Genomic DNA, 26,508 nt, shown 5'->3' on the forward strand with positions numbered 1-26,508 from the left:
TTCAGATATATTTTGTATTCAACGTTTTTTGTCATTTGGACGTATTGGCGGTACACCGGTGCAGCATGACACACCGGTCCTCATAAAACAGTAGAACATCAAAATGTGAACCGACACTCATCTTCCGACTGCTTTGAGATCACGATAAATTATTTTGACGCAGCCCCACAAAATTTCCTGAAATGGGTTGCGAATCGCTGGAAAATATATCATCGTGAAAATGTGATTTTAGTTTTTTATATATATACGGTTCACCAGTGTACCGCCAATACGTTAATTTCCTCCCCTCTTCTGCCCCTGCTTAGCCAGCTCCCTATTTTCCTCTCTTTTAATGCTTGGCCCATCACTGTCTCCTCCCTCATCCCTTGTAGGAGTTCCTCTTCCCTGAAAAACTCGACATACGGCCGTTCATGTCCAGTCAGGTTGTGCAAGAGTCGCAACTTTATTCACTCTACTCGGTGATTGTGCACCACGGGACCACCACCAATAGCGGCCACTACTACTCGTACAACAAGGTGATGTTCTGCATGATAAACAAAAAAACAAATATCCCCCATATAGCCTTACCCGACTGTTGGGGCAAGTGCTGTTCATGAGCACCTGTCAAAGCCAGAATGACACACGCGGGGGTGGGTGGCCAGCACTACGCCCGGCCGCCTTTGTCCCCTGAGTGGTAATTTTTACATATTGCACCATGTGTTTATTTGAGGCTGAGTGGACCGAGGGAACGAGGCCCACGACCAGTTGAGATAATCGTCACTGGTGTTACGTCGTAAGCGGGAATTGACCTCTGGTTGCCGGGTTCGTAGTGCAATGTGCTAACCGCTACGCTTAGGAGAGTTAATGGGCAGCCATGAGGCTGTCACTGGGTGGAGTAAATGGGCAGCCATGAGGCTGTCACTGAGGGGAGTTAATGGGCAGCCATGAGGCTGTCACTGGGTGGAGTTAACGGGCAGCCATGAGGCTGTCACTGGGTGGAGTTAACGGGCAGCCATGAGGCTGTCACTTAGGGGAGTTAATGGGCAGCCATGAGGCTGTCACTGGGTGGAGTTAACGGGCAGCCATGAGGCTGTCACTGGGTGGAGTTAACGGGCAGCCATGAGGCTGTCACTGGGGGAAGTTAATGGGCAGCCATGAGGCTGTCACTGAGGGGAGTTAACGGGCAGCCATGATGCTGTCACTGGGGGAGTTAACGGGCAGCCATGAGGCTGTCACTGGGTGGCCTTAACGGGCAGCCATGAGGCTGTCACTTAGGGGAGTTGATGGGCAGCCATGAGGCTGTCACTGGGTGGAGTTAACGGGCAGCCATGAGGCTGTCACTGGGTGGAGTTAATGGGCAGGCATGAGGCTGTCACTGGGTGGAGTTAATGGGCAGCCATGAGGCTGTCACTGATGGGAGTTAATGGGCAGCCATGAGGCTGTCACTGGGTGGAGTTAACGGGCAGCCATGACGCTGTCACTGGGTGGAGTTAATGGGCAGCCATGAGGCTGTCACTGAGGGGAGTTAACGGGCAGCCATGAGGCTGTCACTGGGGGAGTTAAAGGGCAGCCATGAGGCTGCCACTGGGTGGAGTTAATGGGCAGCCATGAGGCTGTCACTGGGTGGAGTTAATGGGCAGCCATGACGCTGTCACTGGGGGGAGTTAACGGGCAGCCATGAGGCTGTCACTGGGTGGAGTTAACGGGCAGCCATGAGGCTGTCACTGAGGGGAGTTAATGGGCAGCTATGAGTCTGTCACTGAGGGGAGTTAATGGGCAGCCATGAGGCTGTCACTGGGTGGAGTTAATGGGCAGCCATGAGGCTGTCACTGAGGGGAGTTAATGGGCAGCTATGAGGCTGTCACTGAGGGGAGTTAACGGGCAGCCATGAGGCTGTCACTGGGGGGAGTTAATGGGTAGCCATGATGCTGTCACTGGGTGGAGTTAATGGGCAGCCATGAGGCTGTCACTGGATGGAGTTAACGGGCAGCCATGAGGCTGTCACTGGGGGGAGTTAACAGGCAGCCATGAGGCTGTCACTGGGTGGAGTTAATGGGCAGCCATGAGGCTGTCACTGGATGGGGTTAACGGGCAGCCATGAGGCTGTCACTGGGTGGAGTTAATGGGCAGCCATGAGGCTGTCACTGGGTGGCGTTAACGGGCAGCCATGAGGCTGTCACTTATGGGAGTTAATGGGCAGCCATGAGGCTGTTACTGGTTGGAGTAAATGGGCAGCCATGAGGCTGTCACTGGATGGAGTTAATGGGCAGCCATGAGGCTGTCACTGGGTGGAGTTAACGGGCAGCCATGAGGCTGTCACTTAGGGGAGTTAATGGGCAGCCATGAGGCTGTCACCGGGTGGAGTTAATGGGGAGCCATGAGGCTGTCACTGAGGGGAGTTAATGGGCAGCCATGAGGCTGTCACTGGGTGGAGTTAACGGGCAGCCATGAGGCTGTCACTTAGGGGAGTTAATGGGCAGCCATGAGGCTGTCACTGGGTTGAGTTAATGGGCAGCCATGAGGCTGTCACTGGGTGGCGTTAACGGGCAGCCATGAGGCTGTCACTTAGGGGAGTTAATTGGCAGCCATGAGGCTGTCACTGGGTGGAGTTAACGGGCAGCCATGAGGCTGTCACTGGGTGGAGTTAATGGGCAGCTATGAGTCTGTCACTGAGGGGAGTTAATGGGCAGCCATGAGGCTGTCCCTGGGTGGAGTTAATGGGCAGCCATGAGGCTGTCACTGAGGGGAGTTAACGGGCAGCCATGAGGCTGTCACTGGGGGAGTTAACGGGCAGCCATGAGGCTGCCACTGGGTGGAGTTAATGGGCAGCCATGAGGCTGTCACTGGGTGGAGTTAATGGGCAGCCATGACGCTGTCACTGGGGGGAGTTAACGGGCAGCCATGAGGCTGTCACTTAGGGGAGTTAATGGGCAGCCATGAGGCTGTCACTGGGTGGAGTTAACGGGCAGCCATGAGGTTGTCACTAGGGGGAGTTAATGGGCAGCCATGAGGCTGTCACTGAGGGGAGATAATGGGCAGCTATGAGGCTGTCACTGGGTGGAGTTAATGGGCAGCCATGAGGCTGTCACTGAGGGGAGTTAATGGGCAGCCATGAGGCTGTCACTGGGTGGAGTTAACGGGCAGCCATGAGGCTGTCACTGGGTGGAGTTAATGGGCAGCCATGAGGCTGTCACTGAGGGGAGTTAACGGGCAGCCATGAGGCTGTCACTGGGGGAGTTAACGGGCAGCCATGAGGCTGTCACTGGGTGGCCTTAACGGGCAGCCATGAGGCTGTCACTTAGGGGAGTTGATGGGCAGCCATGATGCTGTCACTGGGTGGAGTTAACGGACAGCCATGAGGCTGTCACTGGGTGGAGTTAATGGGCAGGCATGAGGCTGTCACTGGGTGGAGTTAACGGGCAGCCATGACGCTGTCACTGGGTGGAGTTAATGGGCAGCCATGAGGCTGTCACTGAGGGTGTTAACGGGCAGCCATGAGGCTGTCACTGGGGAGTTAACGGGCAGCCATGAGGCTGTCACTTAGGGGAGTTAATGGGCAGCCATGAGGCTGTCACTGGGTTGAGTTAATGGGCAGCCATGAGGCTGTCACTGGGTGGCGTTAACGGGCAGCCATGAGGCTGTCACTTAGGGGAGTTAATTGGCAGCCATGAGGCTGTCACTGGGTGGAGTTAACGGGCAGCCATGAGGCTGTCACTGGGTGGAGTTAATGGGCAGCTATGAGTCTGTCACTGAGGGGAGTTAATGGGCAGCCATGAGGCTGTCCCTGGGTGGAGTTAATGGGCAGCCATGAGGCTGTCACTGAGGGGAGTTAACGGGCAGCCATGAGGCTGTCACTGGGGGAGTTAACGGGCAGCCATGAGGCTGCTACTGGGTGGAGTTAATGGGCAGCCATGAGGCTGTCACTGGGTGGAGTTAATGGGCAGCCATGACGCTGTCACTGGGGGGAGTTAACGGGCAGCCATGAGGCTGTCACTTAGGGGAGTTAATGGGCAGCCATGAGGCTGTCACTGGGTGGAGTTAACGGGCAGCCATGAGGTTGTCACTAGGGGGAGTTAATGGGCAGCCATGAGGCTGTCACTGAGGGGAGATAATGGGCAGCTATGAGGCTGTCACTGGGTGGAGTTAATGGGCAGCCATGAGGCTGTCACTGAGGGGAGTTAATGGGCAGCCATGAGGCTGTCACTGGGTGGAGTTAACGGGCAGCCATGAGGCTGTCACTGGGTGGAGTTAATGGGCAGCCATGAGGCTGTCACTGAGGGGAGTTAACGGGCAGCCATGAGGCTGTCACTGGGGGAGTTAACGGGCAGCCATGAGGCTGTCACTGGGTGGCCTTAACGGGCAGCCATGAGGCTGTCACTTAGGGGAGTTGATGGGCAGCCATGATGCTGTCACTGGGTGGAGTTAACGGACAGCCATGAGGCTGTCACTGGGTGGAGTTAATGGGCAGGCATGAGGCTGTCACTGGGTGGAGTTAATGGGCAGCCATGAGGCTGTCACTGATGGGAGTTAATGGGCAGCCATGAGGCTGTCACTGGGTGGAGTTAACGGGCAGCCATGACGCTGTCACTGGGTGGAGTTAATGGGCAGCCATGAGGCTGTCACTGAGGGGAGTTAACGGGCAGCCATGAGGCTGTCACTGGGGAGTTAATGGGCAGCCATGAGGCTGTCACTGGGTTGAGTTAATGGGCAGCCATGAGGCTGTCACTGGGTGGCGTTAACGGGCAGCCATGAGGCTGTCACTTAGGGGAGTTAATTGGCAGCCATGAGGCTGTCACTGGGTGGAGTTAACGGGCAGCCATGAGGCTGTCACTGGGTGGAGTTAATGGGCAGCTATGAGTCTGTCACTGAGGGGAGTTAATGGGCAGCCATGAGGCTGTCCCTGGGTGGAGTTAATGGGCAGCCATGAGGCTGTCACTGAGGGGAGTTAACGGGCAGCCATGAGGCTGTCACTGGGGGAGTTAACGGGCAGCCATGAGGCTGCCACTGGGTGGAGTTAATGGGCAGCCATGAGGCTGTCACTGGGTGGAGTTAATGGGCAGCCATGACGCTGTCACTGGGGGGAGTTAACGGGCAGCCATGAGGCTGTCACTTAGGGGAGTTAATGGGCAGCCATGAGGCTGTCACTGGGTGGAGTTAACGGGCAGCCATGAGGTTGTCACTAGGGGGAGTTAATGGGCAGCCATGAGGCTGTCACTGAGGGGAGATAATGGGCAGCTATGAGGCTGTCACTGGGTGGAGTTAATGGGCAGCCATGAGGCTGTCACTGAGGGGAGTTAATGGGCAGCCATGAGGCTGTCACTGGGTGGAGTTAACGGGCAGCCATGAGGCTGTCACTGGGTGGAGTTAATGGGCAGCCATGAGGCTGTCACTGAGGGGAGTTAACGGGCAGCCATGAGGCTGTCACTGGGGGAGTTAACGGGCAGCCATGAGGCTGTCACTGGGTGGCCTTAACGGGCAGCCATGAGGCTGTCACTTAGGGGAGTTGATGGGCAGCCATGATGCTGTCACTGGGTGGAGTTAACGGACAGCCATGAGGCTGTCACTGGGTGGAGTTAATGGGCAGGCATGAGGCTGTCACTGGGTGGAGTTAACGGGCAGCCATGACGCTGTCACTGGGTGGAGTTAATGGGCAGCCATGAGGCTGTCACTGAGGGTGTTAACGGGCAGCCATGAGGCTGTCACTGGGGAGTTAACGGGCAGCCATGAGGCTGTCACTTAGGGGAGTTAATGGGCAGCCATGAGGCTGTCACTGGGTTGAGTTAATGGGCAGCCATGAGGCTGTCACTGGGTGGCGTTAACGGGCAGCCATGAGGCTGTCACTTAGGGGAGTTAATTGGCAGCCATGAGGCTGTCACTGGGTGGAGTTAACGGGCAGCCATGAGGCTGTCACTGGGTGGAGTTAATGGGCAGCTATGAGTCTGTCACTGAGGGGAGTTAATGGGCAGCCATGAGGCTGTCCCTGGGTGGAGTTAATGGGCAGCCATGAGGCTGTCACTGAGGGGAGTTAACGGGCAGCCATGAGGCTGTCACTGGGGGAGTTAACGGGCAGCCATGAGGCTGCTACTGGGTGGAGTTAATGGGCAGCCATGAGGCTGTCACTGGGTGGAGTTAATGGGCAGCCATGACGCTGTCACTGGGGGGAGTTAACGGGCAGCCATGAGGCTGTCACTTAGGGGAGTTAATGGGCAGCCATGAGGCTGTCAATGGGTGGAGTTAACGGGCAGCCATGAGGTTGTCACTAGGGGGAGTTAATGGGCAGCCATGAGGCTGTCACTGAGGGGAGATAATGGGCAGCTATGAGGCTGTCACTGGGTGGAGTTAATGGGCAGCCATGAGGCTGTCACTGAGGGGAGTTAATGGGCAGCCATGAGGCTGTCACTGGGTGGAGTTAACGGGCAGCCATGAGGCTGTCACTGGGTGGAGTTAATGGGCAGCCATGAGGCTGTCACTGAGGGGAGTTAACGGGCAGCCATGAGGCTGTCACTGGGGGAGTTAACGGGCAGCCATGAGGCTGTCACTGGGTGGCCTTAACGGGCAGCCATGAGGCTGTCACTTAGGGGAGTTGATGGGCAGCCATGATGCTGTCACTGGGTGGAGTTAACGGACAGCCATGAGGCTGTCACTGGGTGGAGTTAATGGGCAGGCATGAGGCTGTCACTGGGTGGAGTTAATGGGCAGCCATGAGGCTGTCACTGATGGGAGTTAATGGGCAGCCATGAGGCTGTCACTGGGTGGAGTTAACGGGCAGCCATGACGCTGTCACTGGGTGGAGTTAATGGGCAGCCATGAGGCTGTCACTGAGGGGAGTTAACGGGCAGCCATGAGGCTGTCACTGGGGAGTTAACGGGCAGCCATGAGGCTGCCACTGGGTGGAGTTAATGGGCAGCCATGAGGCTGTCACTGGGTGGAGTTAATGGGCAGCCATGACGCTGTCACTGGGGGGAGTTAACGGGCAGCCATGAGGCTGTCACTGGGTGGAGTTAACGGGCAGCCATGAGGCTGTCACTGAGGGGAGTTAATGGGCAGTTATGAGTCTGTCACTGAGGGGAGTTAATGGGCAGCCATGAGGCTGTCACTGGGTGGAGTTAATGGGCAGCCATGAGGCTCTCACTGAGGGGAGTTAATGGGCAGCTATGAGGCTGTCACTGAAGGGAGTTAACGGGCAGCCATGAGGCTGTCACTGGGGAGAGTTAATGGGTAGCCATGATGCTGTCACTGGGTGGAGTTAATGGGCAGCCATGAGGCTGTCACTGGATGGAGTTAACGGGCAGCCATGAGGCTGTCACTGGGTGGAGTTAACGGGCAGCCATGAGGTTGTCACTAGGGGGAGTTAATGGGCAGCCATGAGGCTGTCACTGGGTGGAGTTAATGGGCAGGCATGAGGCTGTCACTGGGTGGAGTTAATGGGCAGCCATGAGGCTGTCACTGATGGGAGTTAATGGGCAGCCATGAGGCTGTCACTGGGTGGAGTTAACGGGCAGCCATGACGCTGTCACTGGGTGGAGTTAATGGGCAGCCATGAGGCTGTCACTGAGGGGAGTTAACGGGCAGCCATGAGGCTGTCACTGGGGAGTTAACGGGCAGCCATGAGGCTGCCACTGGGTGGAGTTAATGGGCAGCCATGAGGCTGTCACTGGGTGGAGTTAATGGGCAGCCATGACGCTGTCACTGGGGGGAGTTAACGGGCATCCATGAGGCTGTCACTGGGTGGAGTTAACGGGCAGCCATGAGGCTGTCACTGAGGGGAGTTAATGGGCAGCTATGAGTCTGTCACTGAGGGGAGTTAATGGGCAGCCATGAGGCTGTCACTGGGTGGAGTTAATGGGCAGCCATGAGGCTCTCACTGAGGGGAGTTAATGGGCAGCTATGAGGCTGTCACTGAAGGGAGTTAACGGGCAGCCATGAGGCTGTCACTGGGGGGAGTTAATGGGTAGCCATGATGCTGTCACTGGGTGGAGTTAATGGGCAGCCATGAGGCTGTCACTGGATGGAGTTAACGGGCAGCCATGAGGCTGTCACTGGGGGGAGTTAACAGGCAGCCATGAGGCTGTCACTGGGTAGAGTTAATGGGCAGCCATGAGGCTGTCACTGGGTGGCGTTAACGGGCAGCCATGAGGCTTTCACTGGGTGGAGTTAATGGGCAGCCATGAGGCTGTCACTGGGTGGCGTTAACGGGCAGCCATGAGGCTGTCACTTATGGGAGTTAATGGGCAGCCATGAGGCTGTTACTGGTTGGAGTAAATGGGCAGCCATGAGGCTGTCACTGGATGGAGTTAATGGGCAGCCATGAGGCTGTCACTGGGTGGAGTTAACGGGCAGCCATGAGGCTGTCCCTTAGGGGAGTTAATGGGCAGCCATGAGGCTGTCACCGGGTGGAGTTAATGGGCAGCCATGAGGCTGTCACTGAGGGGAGTTAATGGGCAGCCATGAGGCTGTCACTGGGTGGAGTTAACGGGCAGCCATGAGGCTGTCACTTAGGGGAGTTAATGGGCAGCCATGAGGCTGTCACTGGGTTGAGTTAATGGGCAGCCATGAGGCTGTCACTGGGTGGCGTTAACGGGCAGCCATGAGGCTGTCACTTAGGGGAGTTAATTGGCAGCCATGAGGCTGTCACTGGGTGGAGTTAACGGGCAGCCATGAGGCTGTCACTAGGTGGAGTTAATGGGCAGCTATGAGTCTGTCACTGAGGGGAGTTAATGGGCAGCCATGAGGCTGTCCCTGGGTGGAGTTAATGGGCAGCCATGAGGCTGTCACTGAGGGGAGTTAACGGGCAGCCATGAGGCTGTCACTGGGGGAGTTAACGGGCAGCCATGAGGCTGCCACTGGGTGGAGTTAATGGGCAGCCATGAGGCTGTCACTGGGTGGAGTTAATGGGCAGCCATGACGCTGTCACTGGGGGGAGTTAACGGGCAGCCATGAGGCTGTCACTGGGTGGAGTTAACGGGCAGCCATGAGGCTGTCACTGAGGGGAGTTAATGGGCAGCTATGAGTCTGTGACTGAGGGGAGTTAATGGGCAGCCATGAGGCTGTCACTGGGTGGAGTTAATGGGCAGCCATGAGGCTGTCACTGAGGGGAGTTAATGGGCAGCTATGAGGCTGTCACTGAGGGGAGTTAACGGGCAGCCATGAGGCTGTCACTGGGGGGAGTTAATGGGTAGCCATGATGCTGTCACTGGGTGGAGTTAATGGGCAGCCATGAGGCTGTCACTGGATGGAGTTAACGGGCAGCCATGAGGCTGTCACTGGGGGGAGTTAACAGGCAGCCATGAGGCTGTCACTGGGTGGAGTTAATGGGCAGCCATGAGGCTGTCACTGGATGGGGTTAACGGGCAGCCATGAGGCTGTCACTGGGGGGAGTTAATGGGTAGCCATGATGCTGTCACTGGGTGGAGTTAATGGGCAGCCATGAGGCTGTCACTGGATGGAGTTAACGGGCAGCCATGAGGCTGTCACTGGGGGGAGTTAATAGGCAGCCATGAGGCTGTCACTGGGTGGAGTTAATGGGCAGCCATGAGGCTGTCACTGGATGGGGTTAACGGGCAGCCATGAGGCTGTCACTGGGTGGAGTTAATCAGCAGCCATGAGGCTGTCACTGGGTGGCGTAAACGGGCAGCCATGAGGCTGTCACTTATGGGAGTTAATGGGCAGCCATGAGGCTGTTACTGGTTGGAGTAAATGGGCAGCCATGAGGCTGTCACTGGATGGAGTTAATGGGCAGCCATGAGGCTGTCACTGGGTGGAGTTAACGGGCAGCCATGAGGCTGTCACTTAGGGGAGTTAATGGGCAGCCATGAGGCTGTCACCGGGTGGAGTTAATGGGCAGCCATGAGGCTGTCACTGAGGGGAGTTAATGGCCAGCCATGAGGCTGTCACTGGGTGGAGTTAACGGGCAGCCATGAGGCTGTCACTTAGGGGAGTTAATGGGCAGCCATGAGGCTGTCACTGGGTTGAGTTAATGGGCAGCCATGAGGCTGTCACTGGGTGGCGTTAACGGGCAGCCATGAGGCTGTCACTTAGGGGAGTTAATTGGCAGCCATGAGGCTGTCACTGGGTGGAGTTAACGGGCAGCCATGAGGCTGTCACTGGGTGTTGTTAATGGGCAGCTATGAGTCTGTCACTGAGGGGAGTTAATGGGCAGCCATGAGGCTGTCCCTGGGTGGAGTTAATGGGCAGCCATGAGGCTGTCACTGAGGGGAGTTAACGGGCAGCCATGAGGCTGTCACTGGGGGAGTTAACGGGCAGCCATGAGGCTGCCACTGGGTGGAGTTAATGGGCAGCCATGAGGCTGTCACTGGGTGGAGTTAATGGGCAGCCATGACGCTGTCACTGGGGGGAGTTAACGGGCAGCCATGAGGCTGTCACTTAGGGGAGTTAATGGGCAGCCATGAGGCTGTCACTGGGTGGAGTTAACGGGCAGCCATGAGGCTGTCACTAGGGGGAGTTAATGGGCAGCCATGAGGCTGTCACTGAGGGGAGATAATGGGCAGCTATGAGGCTGTCACTGGGTGGAGTTAATGGGCAGCCATGAGGCTGTCACTGAGGGGAGTTAATGGGCAGCCATGAGGCTGTCACTGGGTGGAGTTAACGGGCAGCCATGAGGCTGTCACTGGGTGGAGTTAATGGGCACTCATGAGGCTGTCACTGAGGGGAGTTAACGGGCAGCCATGAGGCTGTCACTGGGGGAGTTAACGGGCAGCCATGAGGCTGTCACTGGGTGGCCTTAACGGGCAGCCATGAGGCTGTCACTTAGGGGAGTTGATGGGCAGCCATGATGCTGTCACTGGGTGGAGTTAACGGGCAGCCATGAGGTTGTCACTGGGTGGAGTTAATGGGCAGGCATGAGGCTGTCACTGGGTGGAGTTAATGGGCAGCCATGAGGCTGTCACTGATGGGAGTTAATGGGCAGCCATGAGGCTGTCACTGGGTGGAGTTAACGGGCAGCCATGACGCTGTCACTGGGTGGAGTTAATGGGCAGCCATGAGGCTGTCACTGAGGGGAGTTAACGGGCAGCCATGAGGCTGTCACTGGGGGAGTTAACGGGCAGCCATGAGGCTGCCACTGGGTGGAGTTAATGGGCAGCCATGAGGCTGTCACTGGGTGGAGTTAATGGGCAGCCATGACGCTGTCACTGGGGGGAGTTAACGGGCAGCCATGAGGCTGTCACTGGGTGGAGTTAACGGGCAGCCATGAGGCTGTCACTGAGGGGAGTTAATGGGCAGCTATGAGTCTGTCACTGAGGGGAGTTAATGGGCAGCCATGAGGCTGTCACTGGGTGGAGTTAATGGGCAGCCATGAGGCTGTCACTGAGGGGAGTTAATGGGCAGCTATGAGGCTGTCACTGAGGGGAGTTAACGGGCAGCCATGAGGCTGTCACTGGGGGGAGTTAATGGGTAGCCATGATGCTGTCACTGGGTGGAGTTAATGGGCAGCCATGAGGCTGTCACTGGATGGAGTTAACGGGCAGCCATGAGGCTGTCACTGGGGGGAGTTAACAGGCAGCCATGAGGCTGTCACTGGGTGGAGTTAATGGGCAGCCATGAGGCTGTCACTGGATGGGGTTAACGGGCAGCCATGAGGCTGTCACTGGGGGGAGTTAATGGGTAGCCATGATGCTGTCACTGGGTGGAGTTAATGGGCAGCCATGAGGCTGTCACTGGATGGAGTTAACGGGCAGCCATGAGGCTGTCACTGGGGGGAGTTAATAGGCAGCCATGAGGCTGTCACTGGGTGGAGTTAATGGGCAGCCATGAGGCTGTCACTGGATGGGGTTAACGGGCAGCCATGAGGCTGTCACTGGGTGGAGTTAATCAGCAGCCATGAGGCTGTCACTGGGTGGCGTAAACGGGCAGCCATGAGGCTGTCACTTATGGGAGTTAATGGGCAGCCATGAGGCTGTTACTGGTTGGAGTAAATGGGCAGCCATGAGGCTGTCACTGGATGGAGTTAATGGGCAGCCATGAGGCTGTCACTGGGTGGAGTTAACGGGCAGCCATGAGGCTGTCACTTAGGGGAGTTAATGGGCAGCCATGAGGCTGTCACCGGGTGGAGTTAATGGGCAGCCATGAGGCTGTCACTGAGGGGAGTTAATGGCCAGCCATGAGGCTGTCACTGGGTGGAGTTAACGGGCAGCCATGAGGCTGTCACTTAGGGGAGTTAATGGGCAGCCATGAGGCTGTCACTGGGTTGAGTTAATGGGCAGCCATGAGGCTGTCACTGGGTGGCGTTAACGGGCAGCCATGAGGCTGTCACTTAGGGGAGTTAATTGGCAGCCATGAGGCTGTCACTGGGTGGAGTTAACGGGCAGCCATGAGGCTGTCACTGGGTGTTGTTAATGGGCAGCTATGAGTCTGTCACTGAGGGGAGTTAATGGGCAGCCATGAGGCTGTCCCTGGGTGGAGTTAATGGGCAGCCATGAGGCTGTCACTGAGGGGAGTTAACGGGCAGCCATGAGGCTGTCACTGGGGGAGTTAACGGGCAGCCATGAGGCTGCCACTGGGTGGAGTTAATGGGCAGCCATGAGGCTGTCACTGGGTGGAGTTAATGGGCAGCCATGACGCTGTCACTGGGGGGAGTTAACGGGCAGCCATGAGGCTGTCACTTAGGGGAGTTAATGGGCAGCCATGAGGCTGTCACTGGGTGGAGTTAACGGGCAGCCATGAGGCTGTCACTAGGGGGAGTTAATGGGCAGCCATGAGGCTGTCACTGAGGGGAGATAATGGGCAGCTATGAGGCTGTCACTGGGTGGAGTTAATGGGCAGCCATGAGGCTGTCACTGAGGGGAGTTAATGGGCAGCCATGAGGCTGTCACTGGGTGGAGTTAACGGGCAGCCATGAGGCTGTCACTGGGTGGAGTTAATGGGCACTCATGAGGCTGTCACTGAGGGGAGTTAACGGGCAGCCATGAGGCTGTCACTGGGGGAGTTAACGGGCAGCCATGAGGCTGTCACTGGGTGGCCTTAACGGGCAGCCATGAGGCTGTCACTTAGGGGAGTTGATGGGCAGCCATGATGCTGTCACTGGGTGGAGTTAACGGGCAGCCATGAGGTTGTCACTGGGTGGAGTTAATGGGCAGGCATGAGGCTGTCACTGGGTGGAGTTAATGGGCAGCCATGAGGCTGTCACTGATGGGAGTTAATGGGCAGCCATGAGGCTGTCACTGGGTGGAGTTAACGGGCAGCCATGACGCTGTCACTGGGTGGAGTTAATGGGCAGCCATGAGGCTGTCACTGAGGGGAGTTAACGGGCAGCCATGAGGCTGTCACTGGGGGAGTTAACGGGCAGCCATGAGGCTGCCACTGGGTGGAGTTAATGGGCAGCCATGAGGCTGTCACTGGGTGGAGTTAATGGGCAGCCATGACGCTGTCACTGGGGGGAGTTAACGGGCAGCCATGAGGCTGTCACTGGGTGGAGTTAACGGGCAGCCATGAGGCTGTCACTGAGGGGAGTTAATGGGCAGCTATGAGTCTGTCACTGAGGGGAGTTAATGGGCAGCCATGAGGCTGTCACTGGGTGGAGTTAATGGGCAGCCATGAGGCTCTCACTGAGGGGAGTTAATGGGCAGCTATGAGGCTGTCACTGAGGGGAGTTAACGGGCAGCCATGAGGCTGTCACTGGGGGGAGTTAATGGGTAGCCATGATGCTGTCACTGGGTGGAGTTAATGGGCAGCCATGAGGCTGTCACTGGATGGAGTGAACGGGCAGCCATGAGGCTGTCACTGGGTGGAGTTAACAGGCAGCCATGAGGCTGTCACTGGGTGGAGTTAATGGGCAGCCATGAGGCTGTCACTGGATGGGGTTAACGGGCAGCCATGAGGCTGTCACTGGGTGGAGTTAATGGGCAGCCATGAGGCTGTCACTGGGTGGCGTTAACTGGCAGCCATGAGGCTGTCACTTATGGGAGTTAATGGGCAGCCATGAGGCTGTTACTGGTTGGAGTAAATGGGCAGCCATGAGGCTGTCACTGGATGGAGTTAATGGGCAGCCATGAGGCTGTCACTGGGTGGAGTTAACGGGCAGCCATGAGGCTGTCACTTAGGGGAGTTAATGGGCAGCCATGAGGCTGTCACCGGGTGGAGTTAATGGGCAGCCATGAGGCTGTCACTGAGGGGAGTTAATGGGCAGCCATGAGGCTGTCACTGGGTGGAGTTAACGGGCAGCCATGAGGCTGTCACTTAGGGGAGTTAATGGGCAGCCATGAGGCTGTCACTGGGTTGAGTTAATGGGCAGCCATGAGGCTGTCACTGGGTGGCGTTAACGGGCAGCCATGAGGCTGTCACTTAGGGGAGTTAATTGGCAGCCATGAGGCTGTCACTGGGTGGAGTTAACGGGCAGCCATGAGGCTGTCACTGGGTGGAGTTAATGGGCAGCTATGAGTCTGTCACTGAGGGGAGTTAATGGGCAGCCATGAGGCTGTCCCTGGGTGGAGTTAATGGGCAGCCATGAGGCTGTCACTCAGGGGAGTTAACGGGCAGCCATGAGGCTGTCACTGGGGGAGTTAATGGGCAGCCATGAGGCTGCCACTGGGTGGAGTTAATGGGCAGCCATGAGGCTGTCACTGGGTGGAGTTAATGGGCAGCCATGACGCTGTCACTGGGGGGAGTTAACGGGCAGCCATGAGGCTGTCACTTAGGGGAGTTAATGGGCAGCCATGAGGCTGTCACTGGGTGGAGTTAACGGGCAGCCATGAGGCTGTCACTAGGGGGAGTTAATGGGCAGCCATGAGGCTGTCACTGAGGGGAGATAATGGGCAGCTATGAGGCTGTCACTGGGTGGAGTTAATGGGCAGCCATGAGGCTGTCACTGAGGGGAGTTAATGGGCAGCCATGAGGCTGTCACTGGGTGGAGTTAACGGGCAGCCATGAGGCTGTCACTGGGTGGAGTTAATGGGCAGCCATGAGGCTGTCACTGAGGGGAGTTAACGGGCAGCCATGAGGCTGTCACTGGGGGAGTTAACGGGCAGCCATGAGGCTGTCACTGGGTGGCCTTAACGGGCAGCCATGAGGCTGTCACTTAGGGGAGTTGATGGGCAGCCATGATGCTGTCACTTGGTGGAGTTAACGGGCAGCCATGAGGCTGTCACTGGGTGGAGTTAATGGGCAGGCATGAGGCTGTCACTGGGTGGAGTTAATGGGCAGCCATGAGGCTGTCACTGATGGGAGTTAATGGGCAGCCATGAGGCTGTCACTGGGTGGAGTTAACGGGCAGCCATGCCGCTGTCACTAGGTGGAGTTAATGGGCAGCCATGAGGCTGTCACTGAGGGGAGTTAACGGGCAGCCATGAGGCTGTCACTGGGGGAGTTAACGGGCAGCCATGAGGCTGCCACTGGGTGGAGTTAATGGGCAGCCATGAGGCTGTCACTGGGTGGAGTTAATGGGCAGCCATGACGCTGTCACTGGGGGGAGTTAACGGGCAGCCATGAGGCTGTCACTGGGTGGAGTTAACGGGCAGCCATGAGGCTGTCACTGGGGGGAGTTAACAGGCAGCCATGAGGCTGTCACTGGGTGGAGTTAATGGGCAGCCATGAGGCTGTCACTGGATGGGGTTAACGGGCAGCCATGAGGCTGTCACTGGGTGGAGTTAATGGGCAGCCATGACGCTGTCACTGGGGGGAGTTAACGGGCAGCCATGAGGCTGTTACTGGTTGGAGTAAATGGGCAGCCATGAGGCTGTCACTGGATGGAGTTAATGGGCAGCCATGAGGCTGTCACTGGGTGGAGTTAACGGGCAGCCATGAGGCTGTCACTTAGGGGAGTTAATGGGCAGCCATGAGGCTGTCACCGGGTGGAGTTAATGGGCAGCCATGAGGCTGTCACTGAGGGGAGTTAATGGGCAGCCATGAGGCTGTCACTGGGTGGAGTTAACGGGCAGCCATGAGGCTGTCACTTAGGGGAGTTAATGGGCAGCCATGAGGCTGTCACTGGGTTGAGTTAATGGGCAGCCATGAGGCTGTCACTGGGTGGCGTTAACGGGCAGCCATGAGGCTGTCACTTAGGGGAGTTAATTGGCAGCCATGAGGCTGTCACTGGGTGGAGTTAACGGGCAGCCATGAGGCTGTCACTGGGTGGAGTTAATGGGCAGCTATGAGTCTGTCACTGAGGGGAGTTAATGGGCAGCCATGAGGCTGTCCCTGGGTGGAGTTAATGGGCAGCCATGAGGCTGTCACTCAGGGGAGTTAACGGGCAGCCATGAGGCTGTCACTGGGGGAGTTAATGGGCAGCCATGAGGCTGCCACTGGGTGGAGTTAATGGGCAGCCATGAGGCTGTCACTGGGTGGAGTTAATGGGCAGCCATGACGCTGTCACTGGGGGGAGTTAACGGGCAGCCATGAGGCTGTCACTTAGGGGAGTTAATGGGCAGCCATGAGGCTGTCACTGGGTGGAGTTAACGGGCAGCCATGAGGCTGTCACTAGGGGGAGTTAATGGGCAGCCATGAGGCTGTCACTGAGGGGAGATAATGGGCAGCTATGAGGCTGTCACTGGGTGGAGTTAATGGGCAGCCATGAGGCTGTCACTGAGGGGAGTTAATGGGCAGCCATGAGGCTGTCACTGGGTGGAGTTAACGGGCAGCCATGAGGCTGTCACTGGGTGGAGTTAATGGGCAGCCATGAGGCTGTCACTGAGGGGAGTTAACGGGCAGCCATGAGGCTGTCACTGGGGGAGTTAACGGGCAGCCATGAGGCTGTCACTGGGTGGCCTTAACGGGCAGCCATGAGGCTGTCACTTAGGGGAGTTGATGGGCAGCCATGATGCTGTCACTGGGTGGAGTTAACGGGCAGCCATGAGGCTGTCACTGGGTGGAGTTAATGGGCAGGCATGAGGCTGTCACTGGGTGGAGTTAATGGGCAGCCATGAGGCTGTCACTGATGGGAGTTAATGGGCAGCCATGAGGCTGTCACTGGGTGGAGTTAACGGGCAGCCATGACGCTGTCACTGGGTGGAGTTAATGGGCAGCCATGAGGCTGTCACTGAGGGGAGTTAACGGGCAGCCATGAGGCTGTCACTGGGGGAGTTAACGGGCAGCCATGAGGCTGCCACTGGGTGGAGTTAATGGGCAGCCATGAGGCTGTCACTGGGTGGAGTTAATGGGCAGCCATGACGCTGTCACTGGGGGGAGTTAACGGGCAGCCATGAGGCTGTCACTGGGTGGAGTTAACGGGCAGCCTGAGGGGAGTTAATGGGCAGCTATGAGTCTGTCACTGAGGGGAGTTAATGGGCAGCCATGAGGCTGTCACTGGGTGGAGTTAATGGGCAGCCATGAGGCTCTCACTGAGGGGAGTTAATGGGCAGCTATGAGGCTGTCACTGAGTGGAGTTAACGGGCAGCCATGAGGCTGTCACTGGGGGGAGTTAATGGGTAGCCATGATGCTGTCATTGGGTGGAGTTAATGGGCAGCCATGAGGCTGTCACTGGATGGAGTTAACGGGCAGCCATGAGGCTGTCACTGGGGGGAGTTAACAGGCAGCCATGAGGCTGTCACTGGGTGGAGTTAATGGGCAGCCATGAGGCTGTCACTGGATGGGGTTAACGGGCAGCCATGAGGCTGTCACTGGGTGGAGTTAATGGGCAGCCATGAGGCTGTCACTGGGTGGCGTTAACGGGCAGCCATGAGGCTGTCACTTATGGGAGTTAATGGGCAGCCATGAGGCTGTTACTGGTTGGAGTAAATGGGCAGCCATGAGGCTGTCACTGGATGGAGTTAATGGGCAGCCATGAGGCTGTCACTGGGTGGAGTTAACGGGCAGCCATGAGGCTGTCACTTAGGGGAGTTAATGGGCAGCCATGAGGCTGTCACCGGGTGGAGTTAATGGGCAGCCATGAGGCTGTCACTGAGGGGAGTTAATGGGCAGCCATGAGGCTGTCACTGGGTGGAGTTAACGGGCAGCCATGAGGCTGTCACTTAGGGGAGTTAATGGGCAGCCATGAGGCTGTCACTGGGTTGAGTTAATGGGCAGCCATGAGGCTGTCACTGGGTGGCGTTAACGGGCAGCCATGAGGCTGTCACTTAGGGGAGTTAATTGGCAGCCATGAGGCTGTCACTGGGTGGAGTAAACGGGCAGCCATGAGGCTGTCACTGGGTGGAGTTAATGGGCAGCTATGAGTCTGTCACTGAGGGGAGTTAATGGGCAGCCATGAGGCTGTCCCTGGGTGGAGTTAATGGGCAGCCATGAGGCTGTCACTGAAGGGAGTTAACGGGCAGCCATGAGGCTGTCACTGGGGGAGTTAACGGGCAGCCATGAGGCTGCCACTGGGTGGAGTTAATGGGCAGCCATGAGGCTGTCACTGGGTGGAGTTAATGGGCAGCCATGACGCTGTCACTGGGGGGAGTTAACGGGCAGCCATGAGGCTGTCACTGGGTGGAGTTAACGGGCAGCCATGAGGCTGTCACTGAGGGGAGTTAATGGGCAGCTATGAGTCTGTCACTGAGGGGAGTTAATGGGCAGCCATGAGGCTGTCACTGGGTGGAGTTAATGGGCAGCCATGAGGCTGTCACTGAGGGGAGTTAATGGGCAGCTATGAGGCTGTCACTGAGGGGAGTTAACGGGCAGCGATGAGGCTGTCACTGGGGGGAGTTAATGGGTAGCCATGATGCTGTCACTGGGTGGAGTTAATGGGCAGCCATGAGGCTGTCACTGGATGGAGTTAACGGGCAGCCATGAGGCTGTCACTGGGGGGAGTTAACAGGCAGCCATGAGGCTGTCACTGGGTGGAGTTAATGGGCAGCCATGAGGCTGTCACTGGATGGGGTTAACAGGCAGCCATGAGGCTGTCACTGGGTGGAGTTAATGGGCAGCCATGAGGCTGTCACTGGGTGTCGTTAACGGGCAGCCATGAGGCTGTCACTTATGGGAGTTAATGGGCAGCCATGAGGCTGTTACTGGTTGGAGTAAATGGGCAGCCATGAGGCTGTCACTGGATGGAGTTAATGGGCAGCCATGAGGCTGTCACTGGGTGGAGTTAACGGGCAGCCATGAGGCTGTCACTTAGGGGAGTTAATGGGCAGCCATGAGGCTGTCACCGGGTGGAGTTAATGGGCAGCCATGAGGCTGTCACTGAGGGGAGTAAATGGGCAGTCATGAGGTTGTCACTGGGTGGAGTTAACGGGCAGCCATGAGGCTGTCACTTAGGGGAGTTAATGGGCAGCCATGAGGCTGTCACTGGGTTGAGTTAATGGGCAGCCATGAGGCTGTCACTGGGTGGCGTTAACGGGCAGCCATGAGGCTGTCACTTAGGGGAGTTAATGGGCAGCCATGAGGCTGTCACTGGGTGGAGTTAACGGGCAGCCATGAGGCTGTCACTGGGTGGAGTTAACGGGCAGCCATGAGGCTGTCACTGGGGGGAGTTAACAGGCAGCCATGAGGCTGTCACTGGGTGGGGTTAATGGGCAGCCATGAGGCTGTCACTGGATGGGGTTAACGGGCAGCCATGAGGCTGTCACTTAGGGGAGTTAATGGGCAGCCATGAGGCTGTCACTGGGTGGAGTTAACGGGCAGCCATGAGGCTGTCACTGGATGGAGTTAACGGGCAGCCATGAGGCTGTCACTGGGGGGAGTTAACAGGCAGCCATGAGGCTGTCACTGGGTGGAGTTAATGGGCAGCCATGAGGCTGTCACTGGATGGGGTTAACGGGCAGCCATGAGGCTGTCACTGGGTGGAGTTAATGGGCAGCCATGAGGCTGTCACTGGGTGGCGTTAACGGGCAGCCATGAGGCTGTCACTTATGGGAGTTAATGGGCAGCCATGAGGCTGTTACTGGTTGGAGTAAATGGGCAGCCATGAGGCTGTCACTGGATGGAGTTAATGGGCAGCCATGAGGCTGTCACTGGGTGGAGTTAACGGGCAGCCATGAGGCTGTCACTTAGGGGAGTTAATGGGCAGCCATGAGGCTGTCACCGGGTGGAGTTAATGGGCCGCCATGAGGCTGTCACTGAGGGGAGTTAATGGGCAGCCATGAGGCTGTCACTGGGTGGAGTTAACGGGCAGCCATGAGGCTGTCACTTAGGGGAGTTAATGGGCAGCCATGAGGCTGTCACTGGGTTGAGTTAATGGGCAGCCATGAGGCTGTCACTGGGTGGCATTAACGGGCAGCCATGAGGTTGTCACTTAGGGGAGTTAATGGGCAGCCATGAGGCTGTCACTGGGTGGAGTTAACGGGCAGCCATGAGGCTGTCACTGGGTGGAGTTAATGGGCAGCCATGAGGCTGTCACTGGGTGGAGTTAACGGGCAGCCATGAGGCTGTCACTGGGTGGAGTTAATGGGCAGCCATGAGGCTGTCACTGAGGGGAATTAACGGGCAGCCATGAGGCTGTCACTGGGGGAGTTAACGGGCAGCCATGAGGCTGTCACTGGGTGGCGTTAACGGGCAGCCATGAGGCTGTCACTTAGGGGAGTTAATGGGCAGCCATGAGGCTGTCACTGGGTGGAGTTAACGGGCAGCCATGAGGCTGTCACTGGGTGGAGTTAATGGGCAGCCATGAGGCTGTCACTGAGGGGAGTTAACGGGCAGCCATGAGGCTGTCACTGGGGGAGTTAACGGGCAGCCATCAGGCTGTCACTGGGTGGCCTTAACGGGCAGCCATGAGTCTGTCACTTAGGGGAGTTGATGGGCAGCCATGAGGCTGTCACTGGGTGGAGTTAATGGGCAGCCATGAGGCTGTCACTGAGGGGAGTTAACGGGCAGCCATGAGGCTGTCACTGGGGGAGTTAACGGGCAGCCATCAGGCTGTCACTGGGTGGCCTTAACGGGCAGCCATGAGTCTGTCACTTAGGGGAGTTGATGGGCAGCCATGAGGCTGTCCCTGGGTGGAGTTAATGGGCAGCCATGAGGCTGTCACTCAGGGGAGTTAACGGGCAGCCATGAGGCTGTCACTGGGGGAGTTAACGGGCAGCCATGAGGCTGCCACTGGGTGGAGTTAATGGGCAGCCATGAGGCTGTCACTGGGTGGAGTTAATGGGCAGCCATGACGCTGTCACTGGGGGGAGTTAACGGGCAGCCATGAGGCTGTCACTGGGTGGAGTTAACGGGCAGCCATGAGGCTGTCACTGAGGGGAGTTAATGGGCAGCTATGAGTCTGTCACTGAGGGGAGTTAATGGGCAGCCATGAGGCTGTCACTGGGTGGAGTTAATGGGCAGCCATGAGGCTGTCACTGAGGGGAGTTAATGGGCAGCTATGAGGCTGTCACTGAGGGGAGTTAACGGGCAGCGATGAGGCTGTCACTGGGGGGAGTTAATGGGTAGCCATGATGCTGTCACTGGGTGGAGTTAATGGGCAGCCATGAGGCTGTCACTGGATGGAGTTAACGGGCAGCCATGAGGCTGTCACTGGGGGGAGTTAACAGGCAGCCATGAGGCTGTCACTGGGTGGAGTTAATGGGCAGCCATGAGGCTGTCACTGGATGGGGTTAACGGGCAGCCATGAGGCTGTCACTGGGTGGAGTTAATGGGCAGCCATGAGGCTGTCACTGGGTGGCCTTAACGGGCAGCCATGAGGCTGTCACTTAGGGGAGTTGATGGGCAGCCATGATGCTGTCACTGGGTGGAGTTAACGGGCAGCCATGAGGCTGTCACTGGGTGGAGTTAATGGGCAGGCATGAGGCTGTCACTGGGTGGAGTTAATGGGCAGCCATGAGGCTGTCACTGATGGGAGTTAATGGGCAGCCATGAGGCTGTCACTGGGTGGAGTTAACGGGCAGCCATGACGCTGTCACTGGGTGGAGTTAATGGGCAGCCATGAGGCTGTCACTGAGGGGAGTTAACGGGCAGCCATGAGGCTGTCACTGGGGGAGTTAACGGGCAGCCATGAGGCTGCCACTGGGTGGAGTTAATGGGCAGCCATGAGGCTGTCACTGGGTGGAGTTAATGGGCAGCCATGACGCTGTCACTGGGGGGAGTTAACGGGCAGCCATGAGGCTGTCACTGGGTGGAGTTAACGGGCAGCCATGAGGCTGTCACTGAGGGGAGTTAATGGGCAGCTATGAGTCTGTCACTGAGGGGAGTTAATGGGCAGCCATGAGGCTGTCACTGGGTGGAGTTAATGGGCAGCCATGAGGCTCTCACTGAGGGGAGTTAATGGGCAGCTATGAGGCTGTCACTGAGTGGAGTTAACGGGCAGCCATGAGGCTGTCACTGGGGGGAGTTAATGGGTAGCCATGATGCTGTCATTGGGTGGAGTTAATGGGCAGCCATGAGGCTGTCACTGGATGGAGTTAACGGGCAGCCATGAGGCTGTCACTGGGGGGAGTTAACAGGCAGCCATGAGGCTGTCACTGGGTGGAGTTAATGGGCAGCCATGAGGCTGTCACTGGATGGGGTTAACGGGCAGCCATGAGGCTGTCACTGGGTGGAGTTAATGGGCAGCCATGAGGCTGTCACTGGGTGGCGTTAACGGGCAGCCATGAGGCTGTCACTTATGGGAGTTAATGGGCAGCCATGAGGCTGTTACTGGTTGGAGTAAATGGGCAGCCATGAGGCTGTCACTGGATGGAGTTAATGGGCAGCCATGAGGCTGTCACTGGGTGGAGTTAACGGGCAGCCATGAGGCTGTCACTTAGGGGAGTTAATGGGCAGCCATGAGGCTGTCACCGGGTGGAGTTAATGGGCAGCCATGAGGCTGTCACTGAGGGGAGTTAATGGGCAGCCATGAGGCTGTCACTGGGTGGAGTTAACGGGCAGCCATGAGGCTGTCACTTAGGGGAGTTAATGGGCAGCCATGAGGCTGTCACTGGGTTGAGTTAATGGGCAGCCATGAGGCTGTCACTGGGTGGCGTTAACGGGCAGCCATGAGGCTGTCACTTAGGGGAGTTAATTGGCAGCCATGAGGCTGTCACTGGGTGGAGTAAACGGGCAGCCATGAGGCTGTCACTGGGTGGAGTTAATGGGCAGCTATGAGTCTGTCACTGAGGGGAGTTAATGGGCAGCCATGAGGCTGTCCCTGGGTGGAGTTAATGGGCAGCCATGAGGCTGTCACTGAGGGGAGTTAACGGGCAGCCATGAGGCTGTCACTGGGGGAGTTAACGGGCAGCCATGAGGCTGCCACTGGGTGGAGTTAATGGGCAGCCATGAGGCTGTCACTGGGTGGAGTTAATGGGCAGCCATGACGCTGTCACTGGGGGGAGTTAACGGGCAGCCATGAGGCTGTCACTGGGTGGAGTTAACGGGCAGCCATGAGGCTGTCACTGAGGGGAGTTAATGGGCAGCTATGAGTCTGTCACTGAGGGGAGTTAATGGGCAGCCATGAGGCTGTCACTGGGTGGAGTTAATGGGCAGCCATGAGGCTGTCACTGAGGGGAGTTAATGGGCAGCTATGAGGCTGTCACTGAGGGGAGTTAACGGGCAGCGATGAGGCTGTCACTGGGGGGAGTTAATGGGTAGCCATGATGCTGTCACTGGGTGGAGTTAATGGGCAGCCATGAGGCTGTCACTGGATGGAGTTAACGGGCAGCCATGAGGCTGTCACTGGGGGGAGTTAACAGGCAGCCATGAGGCTGTCACTGGGTGGAGTTAATGGGCAGCCATGAGGCTGTCACTGGATGGGGTTAACAGGCAGCCATGAGGCTGTCACTGGGTGGAGTTAATGGGCAGCCATGAGGCTGTCACTGGGTGTCGTTAACGGGCAGCCATGAGGCTGTCACTTATGGGAGTTAATGGGCAGCCATGAGGCTGTTACTGGTTGGAGTAAATGGGCAGCCATGAGGCTGTCACTGGATGGAGTTAATGGGCAGCCATGAGGCTGTCACTGGGTGGAGTTAACGGGCAGCCATGAGGCTGTCACTTAGGGGAGTTAATGGGCAGCCATGAGGCTGTCACCGGGTGGAGTTAATGGGCAGCCATGAGTCTGTCACTGAGGGGAGTTAATGGGCAGCCATGAGGCTGTCCCTGGGTGGAGTTAATGGGCAGCCATGAGGCTGTCACTGAGGGGAGTTAACGGGCAGCCATGAGGCTGTCACTGGGGGAGTTAACGGGCAGCCATGAGGCTGCCACTGGGTGGAGTTAATGGGCAGCCATGAGGCTGTCACTGGGTGGAGTTAATGGGCAGCCATGACGCTGTCACTGGGGGGAGTTAACGGGCAGCCATGAGGCTGTCACTGGGTGGAGTTAACGGGCAGCCATGAGGCTGTCACTGAGGGGAGTTAATGGGCAGCTATGAGTCTGTCACTGAGGGGAGTTAATGGGCAGCCATGAGGCTGTCACTGGGTGGAGTTAATGGGCAGCCATGAGGCTGTCACTGAGGGGAGTTAATGGGCAGCTATGAGGCTGTCACTGAGGGGAGTTAACGGGCAGCGATGAGGCTGTCACTGGGGGGAGTTAATGGGTAGCCATGATGCTGTCACTGGGTGGAGTTAATGGGCAGCCATGAGGCTGTCACTGGATGGAGTTAACGGGCAGCCATGAGGCTGTCACTGGGGGGAGTTAACAGGCAGCCATGAGGCTGTCACTGGGTGGAGTTAATGGGCAGCCATGAGGCTGTCACTGGATGGGGTTAACAGGCAGCCATGAGGCTGTCACTGGGTGGAGTTAATGGGCAGCCATGAGGCTGTCACTGGGTGTCGTTAACGGGCAGCCATGAGGCTGTCACTTATGGGAGTTAATGGGCAGCCATGAGGCTGTTACTGGTTGGAGTAAATGGGCAGCCATGAGGCTGTCACTGGATGGAGTTAATGGGCAGCCATGAGGCTGTCACTGGGTGGAGTTAACGGGCAGCCATGAGGCTGTCACTTAGGGGAGTTAATGGGCAGCCATGAGGCTGTCACCGGGTGGAGTTAATGGGCAGCCATGAGGCTGTCACTGAGGGGAGTAAATGGGCAGCCATGAGGTTGTCACTGGGTGGAGTTAACGGGCAGCCATGAGGCTGTCACTTAGGGGAGTTAATGGGCAGCCATGAGGCTGTCACTGGGTTGAGTTAATGGGCAGCCATGAGGCTGTCACTGGGTGGCGTTAACGGGCAGCCATGAGGCTGTCACTTAGGGGAGTTAATGGGCAGCCATGAGGCTGTCACTGGGTGGAGTTAACGGGCAGCCATGAGGCTGTCACTGGGTGGAGTTAACGGGCAGCCATGAGGCTGTCACTGGGGGGAGTTAACAGGCAGCCATGAGGCTGTCACTGGGTGGGGTTAATGGGCAGCCATGAGGCTGTCACTGGATGGGGTTAACGGGCAGCCATGAGGCTGTCACTTAGGGGAGTTAATGGGCAGCCATGAGGCTGTCACTGGGTGGAGTTAACGGGCAGCCATGAGGCTGTCACTGGATGGAGTTAACGGGCAGCCATGAGGCTGTCACTGGGGGGAGTTAACAGGCAGCCATGAGGCTGTCACTGGGTGGAGTTAATGGGCAGCCATGAGGCTGTCACTGGATGGGGTTAACGGGCAGCCATGAGGCTGTCACTGGGTGGAGTTAATGGGCAGCCATGAGGCTGTCACTGGGTGGCGTTAACGGGCAGCCATGAGGCTGTCACTTATGGGAGTTAATGGGCAGCCATGAGGCTGTTACTGGTTGGAGTAAATGGGCAGCCATGAGGCTGTCACTGGATGGAGTTAATGGGCAGCCATGAGGCTGTCACTGGGTGGAGTTAACGGGCAGCCATGAGGCTGTCACTTAGGGGAGTTAATGGGCAGCCATGAGGCTGTCACCGGGTGGAGTTAATGGGCCGCCATGAGGCTGTCACTGAGGGGAGTTAATGGGCAGCCATGAGGCTGTCACTGGGTGGAGTTAACGGGCAGCCATGAGGCTGTCACTTAGGGGAGTTAATGGGCAGCCATGAGGCTGTCACTGGGTTGAGTTAATGGGCAGCCATGAGGCTGTCACTGGGTGGCATTAACGGGCAGCCATGAGGTTGTCACTTAGGGGAGTTAATGGGCAGCCATGAGGCTGTCACTGGGTGGAGTTAACGGGCAGCCATGAGGCTGTCACTGGGTGGAGTTAATGGGCAGCCATGAGGCTGTCACTGGGTGGAGTTAACGGGCAGCCATGAGGCTGTCACTGGGTGGAGTTAATGGGCAGCCATGAGGCTGTCACTGAGGGGAATTAACGGGCAGCCATGAGGCTGTCACTGGGGGAGTTAACGGGCAGCCATGAGGCTGTCACTGGGTGGCGTTAACGGGCAGCCATGAGGCTGTCACTTAGGGGAGTTAATGGGCAGCCATGAGGCTGTCACTGGGTGGAGTTAACGGGCAGCCATGAGGCTGTCACTGGGTGGAGTTAATGGGCAGCCATGAGGCTGTCACTGAGGGGAGTTAACGGGCAGCCATGAGGCTGTCACTGGGGGAGTTAACGGGCAGCCATGAGGCTGTCACTTAGGGGAGTTAATGGGCAGCCATGAGGCTGTCACTGGGTTGAGTTAATGGGCAGCCATGAGGCTGTCACTGGGTGGCATTAATGGGCAGCCATGAGGTTGTCACTTAGGGGAGTTAATGGGCAGCCATGAGGCTGTCACTGGGTGGAGTTAACGGGCAGCCATGAGGCTGTCACTGGGTGGAGTTAATGGGCAGCCATGAGGCTGTCACTGGGTGGAGT

At 57.3% G+C, this 26,508-nt stretch overlaps 1 protein-coding gene across 1 annotated transcript in view; it reads left to right on the plus strand.

Moving 5' to 3' along the window:
- LOC142929688 (ubiquitin carboxyl-terminal hydrolase 36-like) overlaps window positions 1-26,508 on the plus strand; it is an 80,973-nt gene that overhangs the window by 3,661 nt on the left and 50,804 nt on the right. Inside the window, exon 9 of the mRNA XM_076071392.1 lies at window positions 372-515. Coding sequence (XP_075927507.1) covers window positions 372-515 — 144 coding nt within the window. The remainder of the gene's footprint in view (window positions 1-371; window positions 516-26,508) is intronic.

This window comes from Petromyzon marinus, chromosome 33 (genome assembly GCF_048934315.1).
Source record: "Petromyzon marinus isolate PM22_M1 ecotype Great Lakes invasive population chromosome 33, UKy_Petmar_22M1.pri1.0, whole genome shotgun sequence".
Taxonomy (NCBI): Eukaryota; Metazoa; Chordata; class Hyperoartia; order Petromyzontiformes; family Petromyzontidae; genus Petromyzon; species Petromyzon marinus.